At 33.8% G+C, this 22,533-nt stretch overlaps 1 protein-coding gene across 5 annotated transcripts in view; it reads right to left on the bottom strand.

The window, feature by feature from the left end:
* Positions 1–22,533, bottom strand: part of LOC115877849 (inositol-trisphosphate 3-kinase homolog) — a 282,008-nt gene that overhangs the window by 1,634 nt on the left and 257,841 nt on the right. For 3 of the 5 annotated variants that reach the window (XM_030894173.1, XM_030894174.1, XM_030894177.1), the window contains 3 exons: positions 9,551–9,751; positions 2,090–2,368; positions 405–980 (listed from right to left, as the gene is read on the bottom strand). In XM_030894173.1, coding sequence (XP_030750033.1) covers positions 405–980; positions 2,090–2,368; positions 9,551–9,751 — 1,056 coding nt within the window. Of the gene's footprint in view, positions 1–404; positions 981–2,089; positions 2,369–9,550; positions 9,752–18,642; positions 19,136–22,533 lie in introns of those variants that run through there. The other 2 variants (XM_030894176.1, XM_030894175.1) reach the window with 2 other exon arrangements.

The following is a 22,533-nucleotide window of genomic DNA, read 5'->3' as shown; positions in this document are numbered from 1 at the left end:
TAAATATAATCTATTACAGCTGTAGTAAAATGAGTTATTAATTGTGAAAAATAAAGTTTCAAGCCTAGATGCGACATTTTTTGTAAACGCCTACTTGTGCGGTTTGAAATTTTGATGAAAAATCCGGAAATCCATAGAAGAAATGTACCAACCCAATTGTTATCTATTTTTATTGCATTTAATTTTCCATTAAGCTGTTTACATCGCTGTCTTATATGTTAAAATCCAGATCACGCAGTTTCGATGACCAGATCGGTATATAATATTTGATAGATCATAGCGAATTTTGAACTAAAATGACCGATAACAAATGTCACTATCATAATTCATTCAATTTCATCATTAAGAAATGAATTTTAGTGATAATTTGGAGTTTCCCGAATAATAAAAAATATTAATACTACCGAAATAAGCCGATCAAATCCAAATAATAATCCTTCCTCATAATTGCCTTGTACCCATGGCGTGCGATGGTTGACAGTCTTTCCTTCGGGTAACTTATTAGTTTTCGCAAAATCGATGAGCCAAACTCCCACTTTCGAATCGTCGTAGATGATGAACAAGCTACTCCCAATTACTTCTCTCGTCTTGAAGTATTCGGACTGGTCTATTTTATTTCTAATCTCGCAAAGTCGAGCTAACAGTCTTTGTCTTACGTCCTCTCTACCCGCGAGAAACATGTCTAGCGTGTTCAGAACTTCGTCTCTGGATTTGACTTTTTTCAAATCCGTAACTGGCGGTGATCCTCGGCATTTCATCGCTTCTAATCGAAAGCCTTGGCTGCAGGTGGACGATTGTAGTTCTCTGAACTGCATGTAACGCAGCTTGGTTACAGCTTTGTTTTGATGCTCTTCTTCGGTCGGGGCTTGAGGATCGATAGCTACCATTTTTTGATACAAATCAGGTCTGGCTACAGTCTTACGTACTTCGGATTCTAAGAAAGTTCTGGTTCCCATTTTAATGTCAACTACATAAGGGTCCTGCAAAGAAAAATTTAAATTTTAGAAATTGTCTTAATAGAGATTAGCGTTAAATTTAGGTGTATATTAGTTTGTCCGGTGAAAGAACGTATGCTAGTAGTTTTCTCCTTTATGAGTAAACTAAGAGCTAAGAAAATTTCTGACATCTCAAGGTTAGGTTAGGTTGCTGGGGTTTGGGACCATGTTTGATCCCTCACTTGGAGGCCTTGGGTCCATTGCGATACCCCTGCCATTGTTGTACTAAATCTTCCTCTCATTCTTTCTTTGCGTTAAAGCACTTGCAGCTCTTTGCAAAGTTCCCGATGTAGCTGATGTTGGCTTCTGCTGCTTCCTCTAGTCCCGTCAAAAAACCTTGTCCTAAAGTTTTAAAGCGTCGTTATTCCACTGCCGGACAGCGGACAGTAGTACAGCAGATGCTCTATGGTTTCTTCTTTCTCTCCGCATTCTCTGCAGTAGTAGTCGTTGGAAATCTTCCATCTCACGAGGATTACCCTGTGGAGCAGTTTCCCGTGATGACACCTTACAATTATGCGTACTAGTTTTTTTTTTGTACTTTAGTAGTTGTTTTGTCTTTTTGCTATCTACCACTGGGCACAGACTTCGAGCTGTAGCGCAGTCCTCACGGTGTTGCCACGTCTCTTGCTGCTTGGCCTTGTTGGTAGATCCTATAGCTTCCTTCAGTGTGTTGATGGGATGAGGAACCTGCATCATCGATAGCTACCTGCTGTGCCACTGTCCGGCACTGGATTAACGACGCTTTAAAACTTTAGGGCAAGGTTTTTTGGAGGAACCAGAAGCCAACATTAGTTACAGCGGGAACTTTACAAAGAGCTGGAAGTGCTTTAACGCAAAGAAAGAATGAGAGGAAATTTTGGTACAATAATACTTCTGACATCCCAATCTCAAATAATAAATATTATGTAATTGTAATGTAGGAAGAATAAATAAAGTCTGTCCAACGACCTAGGGAAGATTTCGACAGACGACATCTAAAAAACGACACAGGAACGTCTAAAAGATGAATACCGGAATTGAAATGACAGAGATAACTGTCACTGTCATGTCTCCGCTCGTTGGACAGACTATATACGAGTATAAACAAAACCTACCTGGAAACCATGGAGAAGATCCTGTAACTCGATGAAATTCTCTCCTTGGTATTCTACTTCGCGGTAATATTTAGGTACGATGTCCTTAAGTATGGGGTCCTGGCATAACTCCTCGTAAACGATTCTTTCGGTGTCGTCGGAGTTGGGGGAACGTTTTTTCCACACCGTGCCTGGTCCAGCCGGCGCTAAACTGTCCGGGTGTCCGCTAAGTTGGAACCAATTGGTACTCCGGCTTTTTAATAGGACAGGGCTGGCGGGTAAACTGAGATCTAATGCATTCTGTAACAAAAATAAAAACATATTACAAACCTGACAATTTTTTATTAAGTCAAATAAATAGGAAATTATGAAAAAGTTGTATTAGGTTGTAATCCAGTGGTGGAACGACATTTAATGTTTGAATTGTGGGGATATGTATATATAAGCGATATGGAATTAATCTTTTAGTCACGTAATCGAGGGCGCAATTTTTAAATTCATTGCTGCCAAGTATAGACATATTCGGCGCCGGGCTGACTAACTAGAATTTAAATTTCCCGCTGGGTATTCAGGTGGTAGCTCTGTTCTAAAAAATGTCAAGTTGCCACATGTATTTATTTATTTCCTGACATTGTCATTCGTTTTGACATTTTAGTTTTGTATTACGAGTTTTTGGTTTAAATGAATTGTGTTGTGAAACTTTAGGCTTAAAATTATTTATTTTAAGCTATTTATTTAGGCTATTTTTACTGGCACATTTTGCAGTCGAACATTGTTCTTTTTAGAACCTCTTTAGTGTGAAGTGTACAAGATAGCTTAATAGCCGTTGTAAAAAACTCATCGCAACCTTATTAGAATATTTTGAACGGGAAAGCGGTAGTAATAGCCCTTTATGCCCCTTAAATTCTGTTAAGGATGTGAGTTTTGTTGATGTAAATAATAACTTTATATGTTTTTAATTTATTTTTGTTCTCTAAAATATTTTGATGAAAAGAAAATATGTAAAAGTGGGCAACGCTGTGCCGGTCAAGCTTAATCACGCGACTAAAAGTTTATTTGTTATTGCTAATCATATGAAGCTCATGCAATGTAAGTACTTATAAAAATTTAGAATATCGAAACTTAGAAAAATCATCTTTATCTACAAGATAATAATAATATAAAATAGGTACACATTTAATAAAGCCAACAAATCAGTGCCCAGTATATAAAAAGAAGCATATTTACTAATTTATTTTAAGAATTTCCGATCATGTGTGCAGTTTAAATCAGATATGGAGAAATTAACGTTAAAATTATCTGTTAGTGATTTATGGTATTGTTGTTGCACTAAAGTTGAGAAAGTTCACCTTCGGATATAAGCTATTAGTTTAGAGGCTAAAACACATGTTCTTTTCTTAACAGACCGGATATAACGTGTAGTTTTTTTCTAAAATCTAAATTTAATCGAATGATTTGTTTCATAAAGCGCATTGACTCCACGTAAAACGCAAGCGTGAACAATTTATTTATTTGCTATAGCTATATGAGCATCATTTTTGGTAAATTTTTCATTAAGTCTGTTCAACGAGAGAATATATACAATGCTTAGTATTCATGTTCGTAAGTATTTCTTTTGTCAATTTTTGAACGTTGTTTGTCGAAACCGCCCCTTTTATTGCTGGATATTTTTTAAATATATCTCGATAGCGACAAAAATTAAATAAAAAATCAATTTAGAGTCGTTGGCACGTATGGTTGTTTGTTTTTATTTTCCTCGGTTGCACCGGAGACGGCAAAGACCAGATCGGCGCATACAAACGAGCGCATTTGTTGTACCGACTCGGAACAATCCTACGTAAATTGAATTACGAAACTATTTCGAAGGTGGACGTCGCCCGATGGACAAGAAAGAATCCGATGGATTTCTCTTCGCCTTGACAAAAACCATCAGTCACCGATTTGAGGTCGTTCGCATATCGCATAATAAATTTGTTTTTTTTATGAAAAAAGTTGACGTCAAATGCGCTTGTTAGGTAAGCTCAGGAAGCGAGCAAGCGACCGTTGTTTCCTTCCTATCGTCCGTCCGTTCGACCGGAGCATTTTCGCTAAATATATCGGATTCCATTTAGAGAAAATATAGCTGTTTTCTTTGGTTCGGTGCATAAAAATATACTGCGACGCGCCACCCTAATCGGTGTTTTGACTGAATCGCGTAAAAATTCCTCCAGTTTGGTATCTGTTTTACGTCAATCGTGCCAATTTGATACACGCCGAGCGGGAATTTGCCGAACATTCGAAAAAAGAAACTTTTCGAAATGGTTTCTAAGAGGAATCGTCCTATCGCATCGCGAAAATATATAAATATTATTACATTCGCTACAAGCATGATTTATTAATTACAGAGCGCTGACATAAGCATGGTAAATCGAAAATATCGTTATCCATTCATAAATATTGAAAATTATTATACAGTTTTCGATATAGTATCTTATATGCTTAAGTATCAACACTATTTTAAGAAGTAATTATAAGTAAAGCTAAAAAATTCATCATTACTTCAGTTCTTATATAAATAGCTTGGTTGTAATAAGCATCTATTAACTTTTCATCCAGTATTTTTTTAAACTGCTAACTGTGTAAAAAACTATATTGATATACCTACTAACTGTAAACGAATAGATTAAAGTGCTATGTAATTTTAACATAATATTAATTAATTTTAACTTTAATTTAAAAAAAATAGTCGATGTATACTACGACCACAGATTATCTCAGATTTATCCGTAAGTCGGAGAAACATAATTAAAACTAGGATGCATTCGGGCCCTTTAAATATCTTATTTAAAGGGACCAAATGTAAAGCGCATGCGTTTGATGAATCGCTACAAAAAAGCTGTGCCACAGATTAAGTATTATTTTAATTGGGAGTATATTTTTTTACAAAAGGCAACAATGTATTCGAGAAAATTAACGAAGTCTGACAACGCCATAGCCCTATTAAAGGTCCGAGGTCACGGCGGCGTTTATCAGCAAGATGAAATAAGTGCCACATCTGTATAATAATACTTAATCTGTGCTAGTACTAACCATACAAACTACTTATTTTCAGTTTCATGTTTGAAATCAAAAATTACGGATAAAAAGGTTGTTTCTTGTAAGATTAGCGAAATACTGAGACATGAAAAATCATTTATGGGAGGAGAATATATTACAAAATCAAGGGAGTCAAACCCAAAGGCCATAGTATCGCATTTTCCTGGTTACGTATCGTAGTATTGCTAATTGTTTAGTTTTTAATTTTTCATATGTATTTTTTCAATTTGACAAATTACTTCTTGATATCAGGTTATATGTATACAGAGTTTGTAGTATTAAGTAGGTGTAGTTGTTAAAAATTCTTGAAAATAAAATGTGTTTTTTTTTCAGAAGGTAATTAATTAGATTAAATTGACAAACTAAACCGGGATTCAAATCGAAATTAATTCCAACGAATTTATGGTTAGATATATTTATAATACATAGTTATCACCTGCAATTTTTAGCAAATAATCAAACAGCAACCTTAACTTACAATCAATAAAATTAACATAGTAAAATAAAGTTCGAAAAAAAGAACCCAGGCAGTTTTTTCCTGCTGAACTTTAAAATGATATGCGACACCGGTAAACAAGTACACCAAAATAATTACGTCAAAGAAAAATTATTATTATTTATAAAAGTCATTTTTATTATTAAGTATCATTTTATTATACAGTATGTCCCCGGATTGTCTTTACAAGAGGAAAAACTTTTTTGAGAAAAATGCATTCTTCATCAAAATTTTTGCTTGTTTGCTTGTTGCCTATTTATACTTTTTCAAATTTCCATACCGTTTTAGAGAAAATGAACAAAAACATGAAAATATGGTTGAATTTCCTGAAGTCCTAAAAATCAAAAGGCGTTTCTATAGTAATAGAATTTAAATTTCATTCTTATGATGGTTATTAATAATTTTGATTAAACGTCATATTATTGCGGTAGATAAAGTATACGTAGTACACTTTGGTAGTACATTTTTCGATAACATTATCACCCTTTCCGTAGGATTGAGCTAAATAAATTTCCATCTTGTTTAACATATTCAAACAGCAAAAAATATGGCGTTAATTAAAATTCTATCAATAACACTACCATAGAAAGGCGTTTCGATTTTTAGGACTTAACGGTATTTAAATTTGGAAAAGTATAAACGGGATTAACCATTTTAGAGCAAGCAAAACTTTTTATGAAGAATATAAAAAAGTTTTTCCTCTTGTAAAGACAATCCGGGGACATACTGTATATGAGAATTCGAGCTCAAAAATTACGCCTGCGTTTTAAAACAATAAACAGTCCTAACTGATGTTTTAATTATAAACAGTTGTTTTAAGAATATTCGAGTCATACTTCAAATGCGTGTTTCGAAAAATTTGACCTTTATAGCTGTCGCAGACAAAACACTTGGTTGCGAAAAAAATGAAAAAAAATGCGAAGAAATTCGCTAACTAAATTTAAATTAAAATCAGGATAAAAATGTATAAATTCCATTAACCACGAATTTACAAACAATGTTGGATTTGCCAAACAACGATATGTCATTGGTGGTTTTTCTTCAAGTTGAATATCAATTTTTGCGATTAAAAAATTCCGTCAGATGTACGTGATAGAAAGACAACACAGAAGTTCGTCAAACCGAGGAAGTTAATTATCACAGAAATTATAAAATCCATGCCCGAACGTTCATTAGCAAATCAGGGAAGCTATTACACATACCTGAAGCATTCAGTTATTATAAATATTAATTACTTTAGGAGGAAATACGGTCGGATATTGTTTGAAGAAAAATGCTTCAAGTTCCCATCGCAATGCTAGGAATATTAACAATTTTAAACAGAAATTGATATCACTCGATTGTAGTAGTCGGGGACTAGACTGGTAAATAAATATTTACATGGTGAACTTTGTAGGTAATTGCCTAATTATTCGTGTACGCACTGTATGCCCTTGAAAACGATAGCGATTTTTTGATTTTTGATAGTAGGTGTACAAACAAATTGCGTTTTTGCCGACTGATTGACAGAAATTTGACACACCTCTATGACGCATAGAATACATCATGCGTAGATTATGTATAGAACTCATTTGTTGAAACTCTTTACATATTTGTGGTAATAATTAAGAGGAGATTTAGATAGGTCAGGTAACGTTCTCCCAACACTTGTTTGAGTACGATTTATGTTTAGTACTTGTATAATGTGTGAACCACCTTTTTTTTGTGCTAACACCATATCCGTTTTATAGATATCTTCTTAATGGATTCAGTTATGAAATTTTTTGTTATGAATGGAGTTCAATATTTCATGTAATTGATGAAACGCCTATGATTTTATTGCCTTCATATACCTACAAGCGATATTAATTTAAACTTTTAGTTACGTAATCGAGGGCGCGAATCTTAAATTCATTGTTGTCAACCATGGACATATTCGGAGCCGGGCTAACTAACTGGAATTTAAATTTTCCGCTGGGGATTCAGGTGGTAGTTCTGCTGTAAGAAATGTTAAGTTGCCACATTTATTTATTCCCTGACATTGTCATTCGCTTTGACACTTTAGTTTTGTATTACGAGAGAGTTTTTGGTTTAAATGTGTGTGTTATGATGTTTTAAGCTTAAAAATGTTTACTAGCAGACCTTGCAGTCGAACATTGTTCTTTTTAGAACCTCTTTTAGCGCGAAGTTAACTAAAGAACTCAACGCAACCTTATTAGAATATTTTGGACGGGAAAACGATAGTAATAGCCCTTTATGTCCCTTAAGTGCTGTTAAGAACGTGCATTTTGTTGATGTAAATAATAACTGTTTATATACTATTTATAATTAATTTCTTTTTGTTTCCTAAAATGTTCTAATTAAAAGAAAATATGTAAAAGTGGTCAACGTTGGACGTGCCGGTCAAGCTTAATCAAATGACTAAAAGTTTAATTGGTATGAACAATATGAACGTCTTTCCAATGTTTTAGAGATTCAAAATGTGGTGAAGAGCAAACATAGTAACTGGGATTTTGAATATTATTTGATTTATTAAGAATAATATTTGTGTGTGGGATTTAACTGTTGAATGCTGATAAAATCTGAAACTGATTCCTTTAAAAACTGCGAAAATTGACAGTAAAAAGAAGAATTGAATTTTCTGCTAAAGAAAAAAACATTTCCCGCCACGAGGCTGATTAATTGATTACTACCAATCAGACAAAGCGGGCAAATTATCTTAACAAAATAACACTTCATTTGTCGCACAATATAAATCAAATTGAGCTCTCGACCATACGCAATTGATCAGTTTCAATTAGCGTGGCATGCGGCCCGCTCTATTTCAGCAAAACAATTTTAATGCCAGTTAAGTTGAGATGCTATTTACAGTATCACTCGGGGTATTCGTGGACAATTAAGGCTTTCCGATAGACATTTTTTTAGATCGGGGAACCAATTGGGTTCGGGTCAGATGCTGGACGATTTATAAATATTTGTGATTGAGATGCAAGATGTTCGAATTCGAAAACCAGTTTCCGCCAGAGTTACATGATATGATGGACAAAATTGATTTTGCAGGGAAGCTTTACACGCGCTGGAAATAAAAATTCAAGACCGTGATACGCGATACGACACGCGACACGACAGGCGAGACGAAAAGTAGTAAGGACAGCTTACAGCTTAGAAAAAATTGTCCGATTTAAATGAAATTTGGCATGCCAATAGAAATTTGGCATGTCAATAGACCAAGGCTAACTAAGCCGTGTACGACACGTGTCGCTGTGATAGTTGGGTTTGACGTAAGAACCGCCAAAGGTTGATGACGTCCGATTTGGTGGGTATTTGGCGACCAAATTTGGAGGGTAGGCTAGGTGAGCTACGGTGCACCTCATGTTTACATTTTCATCAGGGTGAGACTAAGGATTTGACATTGAAGAAAAATGCGGGTCGATTTCGGCATAATTGGGGATGGGCTATAGTATAATTAGGAGGACGCCCTCGTTTCGAACCGATGTCTCTAAATGGACGGAATCATCAGGATTTTTCTTAATTATGGTTAGATTGGAACCAAACTCGGCACATAGATAGAGGTACCCGAATGGAGTCCTTAGACGAAGAGACGGTCATTTTAATAGAAATTTTGTGAAATTGAATCATATTATTTATTTTTAATTTATTACTTTTTCAACATTTCAAACTACACTTTTCCAAAAATGTCCTTTAAATCCCTTCAATTTAATAGCTGTTAGTAAGAATAAGTTAGTAAGTTACAAAATATGTTTAAGTTGCCTTCGTCAGTTATGTATCAATTATTATTCTTTTCCAGTGTTTCCAATGACAATAGATGCATAGATGGATGAATACAACTTTATAAAGTAACGAGTAAAAAAATTAAAGCTCGTGATATCAAAAAATGACATGAAGGATAGATCTAGTGCTTATAAACTTACAATTGCCAGAAATTTCAACAGGGACATATCTTCTTCCACATTAATAATATCTGGACCGCGTTTGGTTCCATTAAGGGCATTTTTGTTCTGGTTCGCCTTCCTCCATCTTTTGAAGGCATTGTGTGGAGACGGAGAACGGATGGTTTTTCCGTGCCTTCCCGGTTTCCAGATTTCGGAGGCTTCGATTTCATGATCGCTGGGCTGTAACAAACAAAAAAATAAATAAATTACTAAATACAACAGCAGTTGTATTTCTATTCTATTCAATAACTATAGTTTTATTGTATTTTTTGGCGAAATTTTTATTTTCTATGTTACGTTCTTGTTTAGCAAACAAATTTATTTTAGTGATGGGCAAAACTGTTATTTTTAGATAACAGTTGAAACTGTTATAGTTATTTATAAAAAACAGCTTAAAATAACAGCTTAAAAATAACAGGTTTCTTTATTTTATTGCTAAATATCTGAAAGAATATGAGGCGGTCACCGCCAGGCGTATTAACGCAGTTGCAACGTGCTCGGTGGTAGTATTTCCAGGGTGTCATAACATTTCTAAATATCGATTGTTATCTAAAATACCTCTCTAAAAACGGGGGTTGTTTACAAATAAGCGCTGTTTACAAATTGCGATATAAAAAAGCCAAAATGCCGCCACTCGTCTATATCTATAAATTCCGATCTACCTACGCCCTACCCCTCGATCCGCGTAGATTCTGAATTGCGTAGCAGTGTACAGGGTGCATCTCACTCGACGGGCGAGAAGCTCTTCGTTATGATTTTACCATTTGCGGTCAAAAAATAGCAATATAAGAAAATGTGTAGTATATTCTTCATAAGTAAACCAACTACACACTAGAGTTCGAATTAATTTTACACTTAAACTAGCATGTACAGTTTGACAAATATAGGAAGAGACTTGGGGATAGCACCGGTCGCGCACACGATAGAGAGAGAACGCATTCGGCGGAAGAGAGATGCAGTTACGCTACGAAAAATCTGATTGAAGCAAATTTGTGGGATGTCCACTGCGCATCGGGGGGCGTCTCTTATTTTATATTTCTCACGTCTCTAGCTATACTTGTTAAGTTGTACCCGCGACTTCGTTCGCATCGAATTATTAATTTGTAATGGTGATGATAAAGCAAAGCAAGAATTTCCATTAACATACAAACTGGATAAAATTTTCTCACATTTGCCAAAAATATGCTTTAAACGTCGAGCAGTTTAAGCAGAATCGTGGTTAATCAATTACTCAACTTTTTGGAACACCCTGTATTATTTTTTAAAAAATTTCAAAATATGTAAAAAAACAAAATAAATTATGCGTGTCCAATCGTTTTCCCGAAAGACTAACCGTTTTTTAAATAATAAATATTGTAATATTTGAGGGGCGTTTTCACCCTCTTGGAATTTGAGATTCGAGAAACCCCTCCTTATCGCACCTCTACACCCCACAGTCAATCCGTTTACCAAAAATCAGCTTTAAACGTCAAGCAGTTTAAGCAGAATAGTGATTACTCAGTGGTCATATTTTATGAAACACCCTGTATATATTTTGTAAAAATCTCAAAATATGTAAAACAACAAAATAAAATATACGTGTTTAAGAGTTTTTTCGAAAAACTCACCAGTTTTTAAATAAAAAATATTCTAATATTTGAGGGTGGTTTCACCCCCTTAGAATTTGAGTTTCGAAAAATCCCTTCTTATCGCACCTCTACACCCTAAAGTCAATCCGTTTTCCAAAAATCAGCTTTTTACGTCAAGGGCTTTAAGCAGGATCGTGATTAATCAATGACCAGATTTTTCAAAACACCCTGTATACATTTTTAAAAAATCTTAAAATATTATTCTGAAAATTTTTCAGAATAAATAAATACTTAAATATTGAAACTTAATAACAAAGTATTGAAACATACAGCGCCATAATATCTCGACCTCCGCCCGTTATGCTCGTAACAGGTTGAAAAACAATATGTATCTAAAACAACTGATGCGTTATTCTCCAACCTGTTTCAAACCTCCGATTATCTCGAACGCCGTTCTGTTATGCTCGTAACAGGTAAAAAAACAACATAGCTAAAACAACTGATGCGTTATTCTCCAACCCGTTGCGAGCCTCCATCGACAATCGACCGATGCAGCAGCGCTCCTTTCCCACTCCTGTTATCTCGACAGCCAGGCGTTATGCCCGCAACTGTTTCAAAAAAGCTGCTTCTTTTATATCCTATTATTTTTAAGCTGTTGTCAGCCCAACACGACGCGCCGCGCCGTAGCGCATACCCCACTCCGTTGTCCGTTGTATCTCGCCGCCTGTATCGATGGTTGTCGAAATAATAGGTTTTCCATCCATACTAGTTGTTTTTTGGAATTGCTTCGAGCAGCATCGAATTTCGTGGCGGTGCAGAGCGCCGACTTCGTTTCACGAACACTCGATCTCTGCGTGTCGTTATTTTATATCTGTTATTTTTTAAAAGCAGTAACGGTTGCGTTATGTTATTTCTAAATAATTGTTATAAAATAACAGATAGTTAAATAACAACCCATCACTAATTTATTTGAATATTTACTTCTTTTTGAGTTTTAATCATATGCTGATGATGGTAACCTGTATTTTGGTGTATTGTGGCAAATTCATTATTATTTTGATGTTGGAAAGCGAGAAGAGGTTCCAATCCAAACCCAATTGTATTCTCTAAATTATAATGAATTTATCTTTTTAGTATCTAGGTTAGAAGTAAGTAGAGTACTGGATAAGACATTGTAAAGTCAAATCTCAGGTTATATGTATAAAAAAGCAGTATGTTTTTCATAAACACATCAACAGGTTGGAAAAAGATGGTGACGCGTTAGTTGTCGGTATATGGTTAAAGAAAATGCGTGGAGGTCAGCTTCATCCTCGTGTTGATGAGAAAAAATGTGCTATTAACACTTGAACGCATATCCCATATTCGTTAATAAATTAATTAAATCCTCCATCAATTGTCTGTTGAAACTAGCTTAATTAGATTAATAGCGGTATATGGTATTTACTTATTAAGTTTAAAAAGTTTTAGGAATAAAAAGAGGGCATAAAAAGCACAAGAATCGACAAAACCAAAATTTAGATTTCTTTTTCTTTCACTTTTTCATTTCACACTTTTTTTACAAGCAATGCATTTCTATTTATGTTTCAACATTGTCTGTTAAGTTCAAAGAAACGTTTAAACCTATCTAGACTGCATCTATATCCTCCTACGTAAAAATAGCCACTTTTGTGCTAATTATAGTTTCGTAAATAAATGCAAATGAAAAAAACAAACAAGTGAAAATCGAAACTCGGCGTCGTCGGACGTCAAAACGTCGAATTTTTCCATCATGGTCGGGAGGTGTGAATCGGCTGTAATTAATGACGTCCAAATGACAGAAATAACCGGCAATTAGACAAATCGATCGTGACGTTCTTATAAACACACAATTGAAATAATAATCAACGGTTCCTAGCAAACTGATTTGCTTTAAATGATTTCGAAACATACACAATAATATATCGCTGGAGTTTAAACATTATCACAGCAAACGAGAAAGTAGGACGTTACTCATTCGAGATACAGGAACAAGCGAACAAAGGAAACGTTTTAAAATATCGAAAAAGATGTCGCTGATTAGAAGGGAACAGGATATTGCAATAAAAATGTGAAATCTATAATTATGCTTTCGAGGTACTTCTAAATATAATTACCAGATTTTTTCTTTCATAATGATATATTGTTTGAATACTTTTTCCCATAATTATCCTCAATTGTAATATTTTACATAAAAAATCGCACGAAAATCTAGCATAAAATTAAGTTCACCATTACTTTCTAATAGATACGTTGAACAAGAGTTTTTTTATCGCTTTGACGTGATTTGGGCAAGGTACAGTTATCGTAGTCAATGTTAATGAAAATGTCAGCTAAACCACATTGAAAACACAATAAAGAACATAATTTCACGCCAATTAAGGAGGTTCTTTCGAAAATATGGACTGACCGTGGTCATGGTCTCCATTTAATCCGAATTTCGAACAAGGCTGGCGATGGTGTGCGAAATTTATCGGAAAATTAAATTATTTGTCGTACTGTTTTACCAAATATGTAAAATTTGGTTATATTAATGGAATTATAAGTGTTTCGAAGACACTTTGAAGTTCTGTTGTAATCCATATTGTTCAATTTAATATTAAAGAAGTTTTATTTTTAGAAATAGTATCTAGATATTTAAACAGTCTTTATCTATTTTCTTATAGTTTTTTAGTTTTAATATAATTATAATAAATCATAATAACCAAGTTAGTATCAACATCTACTACATCATCTGCGGTGAACTAGTGTTTTATTTTGCTGTTGTAATGCCAAAGGTTCCAATCTGTACTGTATCATTTATACATATTTTATAATACAAAGTCACAAAGTAATAATATCTAATATCATAATCTTTTAGAATATGATAAACACTTTTTATTAAGTTTTAGAATGAAATTATATTGACTATAGGCTATTTTAAGGAATAAAATAATGGTCCTTAGAGTACCATGGAGATTGTATTAAAATTATGAAGAAATATATACTGGAGGATCCTACTCTAGGTGCCAGCTTACCAAGGGATAGAAGGCAATGAAAAAGTAAACGATCTAGCTAGAAAATGAGCGAACACTCCACTAACTGGGCCAGAACCGTTCTGCTTCCCAAGTGAAAACCAACTTAAATAAGCGGAACTCAAGAACCTAAAAGAGTCCATCAGTAACCTGGAATGTCACACTCGAAGACATTTCTCAGAACTTACGACCCAGAAAAATCAAAGATTTCCTTGACTTAAGTAAGAACAATCTTCAGATTGTCACGGGGTTTTTAACAGGACACTGTCTCCTCCACGAACACCTCAGCAGATTGAAGCTGAGAAACAACGGCAAATGCGGATTCTATGGGGAAAATGGGGAAACACCAGAACACCTCATTACTGAGTGCGCCGAGACGACAACCATTCGCGCCATGAAGTTTGGTACTACTGATATCTAAGATGCAGAACTAACCTCTGTAAAACCGTCCCAGATACTGGCTTTTATCAAAGCTCTGAGACTGTATGATGAGTTATAAAGAAAGGAGGACACACAATAGATATGTTAGGTCGTGGTGATCCCCTCCCATATATTCTACATATACTGGAGGTTCTGTCAGAATAATAAATTAAATATAACGTTAGATTAATAGCTTAAATGGTAAACATTTTGAATGACAAAGTATTGGAGAATCTTTGTAAATATTAACCATATTACATATCGTAGATCACGCTAAATAACATTTTATGGCTTTCGATCAAATATTTCTCGTTAAATGTGTCGTTTCCGTTTCAACTACCTTTAATATGTAAGTAATTAATTAATCAGTTTTTATTACAGCTCGTCGTGCGATTGTAACCCCAATACTCGTTCCGCCAAACGGAAGAACAGACGAATTTCAAATGCGGGTCGTGCTTCGTCGGTCAAGATATTTTTTAAGGTCGCCGACGCGGATGATGAGGTTACATCCGCGAGCAAAAGTGTAACAAGAACCGGACGAAGCTGCTAGAAGTGGAGAAGAAAGAAACGCGAAGAAAAATGGTACACTTTATACACGAGAGATTGCGGAAGAAAGATTAACTTTACCGGTTGTCTTGTATTATGTCATCGGAATTAATGAGAAGAAATTAGTACGAATTTATACAACGAACTGAGTCGAACTGTAGCTTGAAAAATACAAGTTTCTACGTATACCAAGATGGCTTTTTATAGAGGATTGGATGGATTTGCTTTGACATAATAATGGACTGTTAAATGTAAGAGAATATTGTTAATAGGGAATATTATACCTACAAGATTAATATATGAGATAAATTGGATGGAGTTTATATTTAATATTCATTTGTAATATCTACAGTGCTTTTATTTTAACTATGCATAACAAATAAGCTATCATTGACACCTTATGATGATTAAATTTTTATAATAACTAGTACTGTTGGTTTCATACAACTATTAATTCAATATACAGACGTTTTTCATTTTCAAATCGTATTAGAGTATTATTGTTTACAGTTAAAATAACTTGTACTGTACACAATATGTATATTATGTATGTGAATCATATGCATCAAACTTTAATTTGCATCAAAATGGCTATGTCCAAAGATATACATGTATAAATAGAATTTATGTGCATTAATATCTATTTCCCTTTGTTATATTTGCTTATTTAGATCATGAACGTATCGATATTAACAGATGGATATTTTTGTTGAATACGAAGGTGTTTTGTAAATATTAATACACAGACATTAGACATAGAGAAAAAATATTACACCACGCTGACCACGCGCACTTGCGGGAAAAACATCATAACAATTTTTATTATGCGATTTACGGCATTTTTATGCGACGCCATTTCTATTGAAATAAAATGGGACTGCACATACTATGCACTAGTTATATGAAACCTCGAGTACAATAATACTTCCTATAAAGAGAAAAAAACTTTCCCTTCAAAATAAGAGCCTCCACAGACGCTCAGTTCTTTAACACAGCCAGTTTGCGCAGTTTTAACTGTACATTTTTACCCTAAATTATTACTTTTTATTTATTTTTTCTAAAAGAGCATCTTAAATTATGAATTTTTTTCGAATCAATCTCCTTTAGCTTATAAAAAATAGATAGAATTGAGCGTTTGTGGGGGCGTTAAGCTTCAGGCATGATAATTTAAATGAACCGATTAAAACATTTAGGTATTTTTATTATTAAAGTGTAAATATTAATAAGGCGTTGTTTGAATACCATTCTGATAAAAAATAGAAGTGTGCAAGTCAAATAATACAAAATGAAATTAGCTAGTCTTTTTTTTTAATAGAGATATTTTAGATAGCTAATAAATATGCGTTAAGGCTGACAAATTGTCAGTTAAGCGGAGTCATTAGTAAATTTATATAAATTAACTGTATATTAGTGATATTATGGTAAATAAGAAGGAATTTTTATTGTTTTTAATTTGAGACGCAACAAAAATATTTTGCAATGTGTGCATAATATATATTATTTATTAATATGTTGGCTTAGACACTTTAAATATGCATACCTAATTGTATTATACATAATAAGATTAAAAGTTTATATGTAAAGGTCATATTTATAGGTTTGTAGTATAAAAATAAAATAATGAAATAAATATTCTGTTAAAAAATTATTTCCAAACGGCATACTTTCTATTTTGTTACGAAATAAATCTGTTACCATAACACTTAAAAGCAAATTTTCCCAAAAAGAAATAAAAGATGTCTTTTCCATATTCGAAATAAAACACTTCAATATTATTATGATTTAATAATGTCAAATATATCGGACTACATCACATTTTATCACGAAACTCAATAAGAAATCTTGAGATAAAATATCGCGACTGGCGCCTAGCCAACAAGTACTGTTTATATTTCATTTTATGTTATTTTGATTATTTCTTGGAATAATTACATACTATTACTCGGACTTGGGAATCTCATCGGGACTTTGTACTCAGACCCTCATAAATTTACGACATCAGAAATTTCCTTTATCGATTCGGAATTGTTTGAAAAAAAGAATGGAACGATTGCAGAGTGTCTTGACCCATATTTTTTTAAAGCATTGACGCAAATAGAAAATTAATATTTAATGCGCTAGAATTTTTGGAACCGCACTCACCTTGAGGAGATATGAGACCCGTATTATTAATGACATCCTTTTAAAAATATTCTTTTTTCAAATAGTTAATTTTAGTAGAAATTTGATTACATTGACATTGGCTATTTGCATTGAAAAAAAAAATAAAAGTAGAAAAAAAGAAATAGTATGGAATATGAAAAAAAACATAAAGACATATAGCGAAATAAAACACTAATTAACCACAATACACCAAAATACTTTACTTTTAACACTGAACGCGCGTTTTGCCTACCCATGATAGCATCATCAGCAAGTTTGCTGATGATGCTAACATAGTTAGCGAAACACGCATCCTGTGGCAAAAATACAGCGTTAAAACGGTGTATTGTGGTGAGTTAGTGTTTTATTTTGCTGTTGTAACTCTAATGTTCCAACCTCAAACTGTAATAAATATACCTATAATAGGTATTCCATTTATTGGCGAAAATTTTAACATGCAAATTTACATTTCTTTTATTATGTATTTATATAGTAGTATAATAGTTATTATTTTCCTGTCTATATCACTAAAATGTTTAAATAAAAAGCATTAAAAACCACATTTACTGAAACTTTAAATTCTGTATTTTTATTTGAATCTCCTAGTTGTAGATCCTCTTAAAGAATAAAATAAGAATAAAGAATAATAATAATCACTCAAGTCTCTTGACCCATATTGATTTCAATTGACGTAAATTGAAAGTTAATAAATATTTAATGTATCAGAATTGTTTGTGGTTTGGAAAGAAACTGATAAATTATTAAAATGAAAAAAAAAAGTGAATGATTACGTTCACACTGTCTGAAAAACTTTGTAAAAAATATAAAAAAACAACTCTTGAATAACCGGTAAAATTCTTTTAGACTTCAAAAACATGTCAGTCAATATTTTAACAGTTTATTGATTTTGATTTCATCATGCTCATTTTGGTTATAATTTAAAATTTTAAAAATCCGGTTTTGTTTGTAAATTTGTCTTCTAATAATATACATGCAAATCAAAAATTTAAAATCGTCATTTTAAGTCATATTTATCATGATAAAATCCAAACTACACTACAATATGTAAGACATTTTGAACTGCAAAATTATTATCAAGCGGCGTTCATGACCTAGCAAACGAATCATTAAAAAGTCCTGTGGAATGTTCATTTAAAACTCAACTCAAATCATTTAAAATTCTAAATTTGTTGCAGATAAATGACTTGTTTATTAGTATTTGTTTACAATGAACAATTCTAAACAGATTGAGAGAATTTCTAATTAGATGTACACCTGACAATTCAGATTGAGATATCTTTTCAATTTTGAAAAATATGAGATTCCCGCAAAAATTTGAAGTGGAATTTGAAAAGTGTATTCTTGCCTTGGCAATTAAATTGAAACACCAAAGTTTCCCCAAATAATCCAGTTTCACTATTTGTTCGAAAAATAAGACGAGAAACATTCGAAATTTATAATTCGTCGGCGCCAAACGCGTCGTCGTCGTCATCGTCATCATCCACAAAGGGCACTGTCCTTACCGAGAGGTTCTTGCACTTGAAGCAGCTGATCTCCTGGATAAAGCCCGAATAAGTGTCCCTTCCCTTGTTGGCTACTAGACTGACGACTGCCGGGACCATTTCGAAATGGCTAACGCACATATTTCGCTAACTAGAAACACTAAATGAGAAAATTCGAGTCACTGTTTGAAACGATGAGATTTATCGGGATCGCGACAGGCGGTATGAGTTCTGAGATGAGTGTTCGGACGACGACGAAACGTCGATCGCGTCGATCGGTGTTCGGTGTGCTTGCACACGCTAGCGAAAGCTGCTGTGAAACTGAAGCCGTGCGCTGCAAAACCGCGGAGATATCTTGAACGGCTCGAGTCGTTTCTGTGCGTCAGAACGCGGTTACGGTGCGCTTCGAGAGAGTTTTTTACCGATTCCCTACGCGCTCGCCGAACTTTTCGAAGCTTAGATTAAATTTAGAACAAACACTGCAACAGCTTGAAGGTCCGACAGCACATTCGTCGTAGAGGGTGCGATACATATGTTTCCAAAATCATCACAACTATTTGAAGAGACACACCTTCGTCATTCATTTGATCTCTTTTTAAATTTCAGATTTAAAATATTTATAAAATTTGTTAAAATATATATTTCTCTAGGCATAATTGCTTTTGTATCTTGTGTTTTTTATGATCTGTTGTTCAATTCTGCGTTTGTGAATAACTGGAACTATGCAGATTATACCAACAAGTGCGCTGGAGGTAATGCTGGATTACCTCCATCTTTTGCTAAAATCCATAGGTTTAGCAAATCTGGCAATAACAATTATGGGTATGTCTCAAGTTTGTTATTGTTGTGAACTTCGAACCCTTTCGTAGATCATGGAGAAGCACAACGCAGCCTCTGGCATGAGACTTTCAAAATAATACCCAACCTACAAGCAAGTGATATTTCCTTGAAAATTGTCTTCGACATGCCCTATACGCGATACACTTAGTAAAATTGGAAGTGTAATCATTTTAATCAATATAGTCATAGACCAAAAGGTTAAGAATGAACGGGTTGTGGATTATGTTGAAGAAGCTGAAAAATTCAAGATAAATTGATCTGCAAGCATATCTAGTATGAAGATAACGGGCAAAGGCAGCAGCATCTTGACCGATAGTTAGTTTAAGCGTAAGAAGACTCAAATTAACTACTGGATCTACAAAGAAATGTTATCAATCTTTTATAGTGGCAAAAGTAAGAGAGCAGCAAGTCTAAATAACAATGATCAATCATCCCCACCCCATTGTCAATAATAGTGATAACAGATAAAAAATATCCAAATACGTATTTGGATAAAGCAAACAACTGAAAATGACGACGCAACAATAACATTTTTGGCCAGAAGTAGTCATCGAAATGTAATTGAGATTCTAACTGGACATTGACAACTCAAGTGTCATACCATACTCTGCAGAGGAAGTAAACAGGAGAAAGGGACTGCCGATTCTTGTGAAATAGAAGGCAACAGAGAGTCAAACAGATGTTTGACTACGAAGCGAGACTATTCGAGTCACACTCTCACTTTCTTTTCTAAGTCAGGTTCACTTGTGGATTAGAGGATGTACATCTCTTGGATCGGTCGAGGTTGCCTCCGAAGTAGCCTATAAGTTGATAGGAGCAGGAGATGAACAAAGGGTTCAACGAGACCTAAGTGCTGTAGTTTTTTAGGATTGCCCTCACTCCACCAATCATACTAGATCTTCCCCCCCCCTCCAATTTTTATCAATAGCTTTTACTTCAAAGAATACGCAAAATAGCTATAGATCAGACAAATCCTATATAAATCGCCAAAAGCGTTCTTCTAAGCAAATAGTTCTTCTAAGCATTCTCAGATCAACTTGACGGATCTGGGTAACTCGTTAAGGGTCTTCTTTAGGAACAATTATTCCCTTCAGACGTGTATTCCTGGAATCATACTTCTGGAATATTCACTTCAGGAGTGTGATTAAACCTACATGTTTGCTCTGTAAATATCATTCCTTTTGTAACAAGTCGAGAGTGTAGTTCAAATGATATCGTGTATCAGAACCGTTTGAATAACCGACAAAAATGCTTAATGTTTCTCCTCCCGTCCTCGAAAGAAAAAAAACTATTTAATACTATTTAAAATATCCAAATACAAATATTCGAGAACACTTTAATTTCTCTATTAGAAACCGTTGACGTTCTGTTTCGTTTGGTTTGAAATGACATTCAATAGTTCCGTCTATACATTTTAAATAGTTTTTGTTCTTTTGACTTCTGATGACGGGAGGAGATATGCCTCCTGAAACATTAAGAATTTTTCGTTGATTAGGAAAATTTGTTATACTAGTAAAAAACCACTGACAAGTTGATTTCCGTTTGAATTCAACGTGGTATTACAAAAAAATACATATTCAAAGATTTCTCTTCTAGTGGCAAAAAACAACAGACTCTTTTCAAGAAATAAACCCGCCACACAAGGTATAGACACTATTTATAGTTCTTTTGGTATATTGTTTTAGAACAGTGTCATTTTTCGTTGTAACACCAAAAATTTCAATCGAAGTTATATTACATAAAAATAATTAATTATATTTAATAAATCAGTATTAAAGGTAGATGAAAGTGAATTTATAGAATTTTGCTTAACTGTATACAGTTAGATAATTACTAACTACATATTTTAATGAGAGTGTCAGAGATACCATGATGTAAAGCTTTTGCAAATTCCCCCATTACTTTAAAAAATATAAAAACTAAACCGACTGACGTTGTCTTCATCGAATTTAATTTTGCTGTGGATTTGTATTAACAACGTACTTTCAGTCACGTAAGCAGGAATATTAAAATGTCATTAATAATAAATATGTTAAACTAGATTCACATAATTCTTGATGGAAGTAAATAAGTAGATTTATTATTATTTATCTATGTTGATAAAACTTTGTAGCAACATTAAGACTTTAGCCCTTAATATGAGTTGTTTAAAAGGATTCTTTATTTAAATTTTAACCTCCTAGAATTTATGTTTAAAAATGCACATTTTTTGATTACCTATGAGTAAAGAAAACTTATTTTTAAAATAAGTAATTTAATTTTTAGGATCGATGAAGCCTAACATTTACACACAAGAATAAGATTTGGAGCTGATACTTTGCGAGTGGAAATTTAAAATAACTGATACTCTCAATATTTTTTCTGTAATGTAATATTTTAGATTGAGCAGCAGATTTGACTTAGTATTGTGAATTGCCGTCAAATCTGCTGTTCAATCTAAAGTATTACATGTTAAGGTGCGTCCAGACTTGAACATTTTAGACCCGAACAGAACGAACCAAACGCTCAGGAACAAGCAGAACAAATAGTCGGAACAAAAAATCATTGCGTTCGCGCAAACATAAATATGAATAAATATTCTATCTGCCTCGAAGTGTTTGTGATACTGTGGTAGATAAGTTTTACTAGTAAATGTACAAACTCAACAATGAAGATTCTATTGACATGCATCGAGTCACTAACTTTTTACGAGAAACGGACCAGTTTAAAAAAAATCCCTATCCCACTACATTTTCAAGTGGAAATTATGCTAGTGACAAAACGCGAACGACACAAATGCTGCGAACAGCACGAACTGAGTTCTTTTCTCGTCAACTGAATAATTCGACGAACGCTAAATCCTTTTGAGCATTTTCGATTTGCCGACACGCTCAGGAAAACATTTGGCTAGGAGACAGGTCCAGACTTCGCCTTCG

This window comes from Sitophilus oryzae, unplaced genomic scaffold (assembly GCF_002938485.1).
Source record: "Sitophilus oryzae breed Bouriz unplaced genomic scaffold, Soryzae_2.0 scaffold_1499_pilon_pilon, whole genome shotgun sequence".
In the NCBI taxonomy this organism is placed as follows: domain Eukaryota; kingdom Metazoa; phylum Arthropoda; class Insecta; order Coleoptera; family Curculionidae; genus Sitophilus; species Sitophilus oryzae.
Note: the sequence above shows the minus strand (reverse complement) of the source record. Positions and strands in the feature narration are given on the sequence as shown.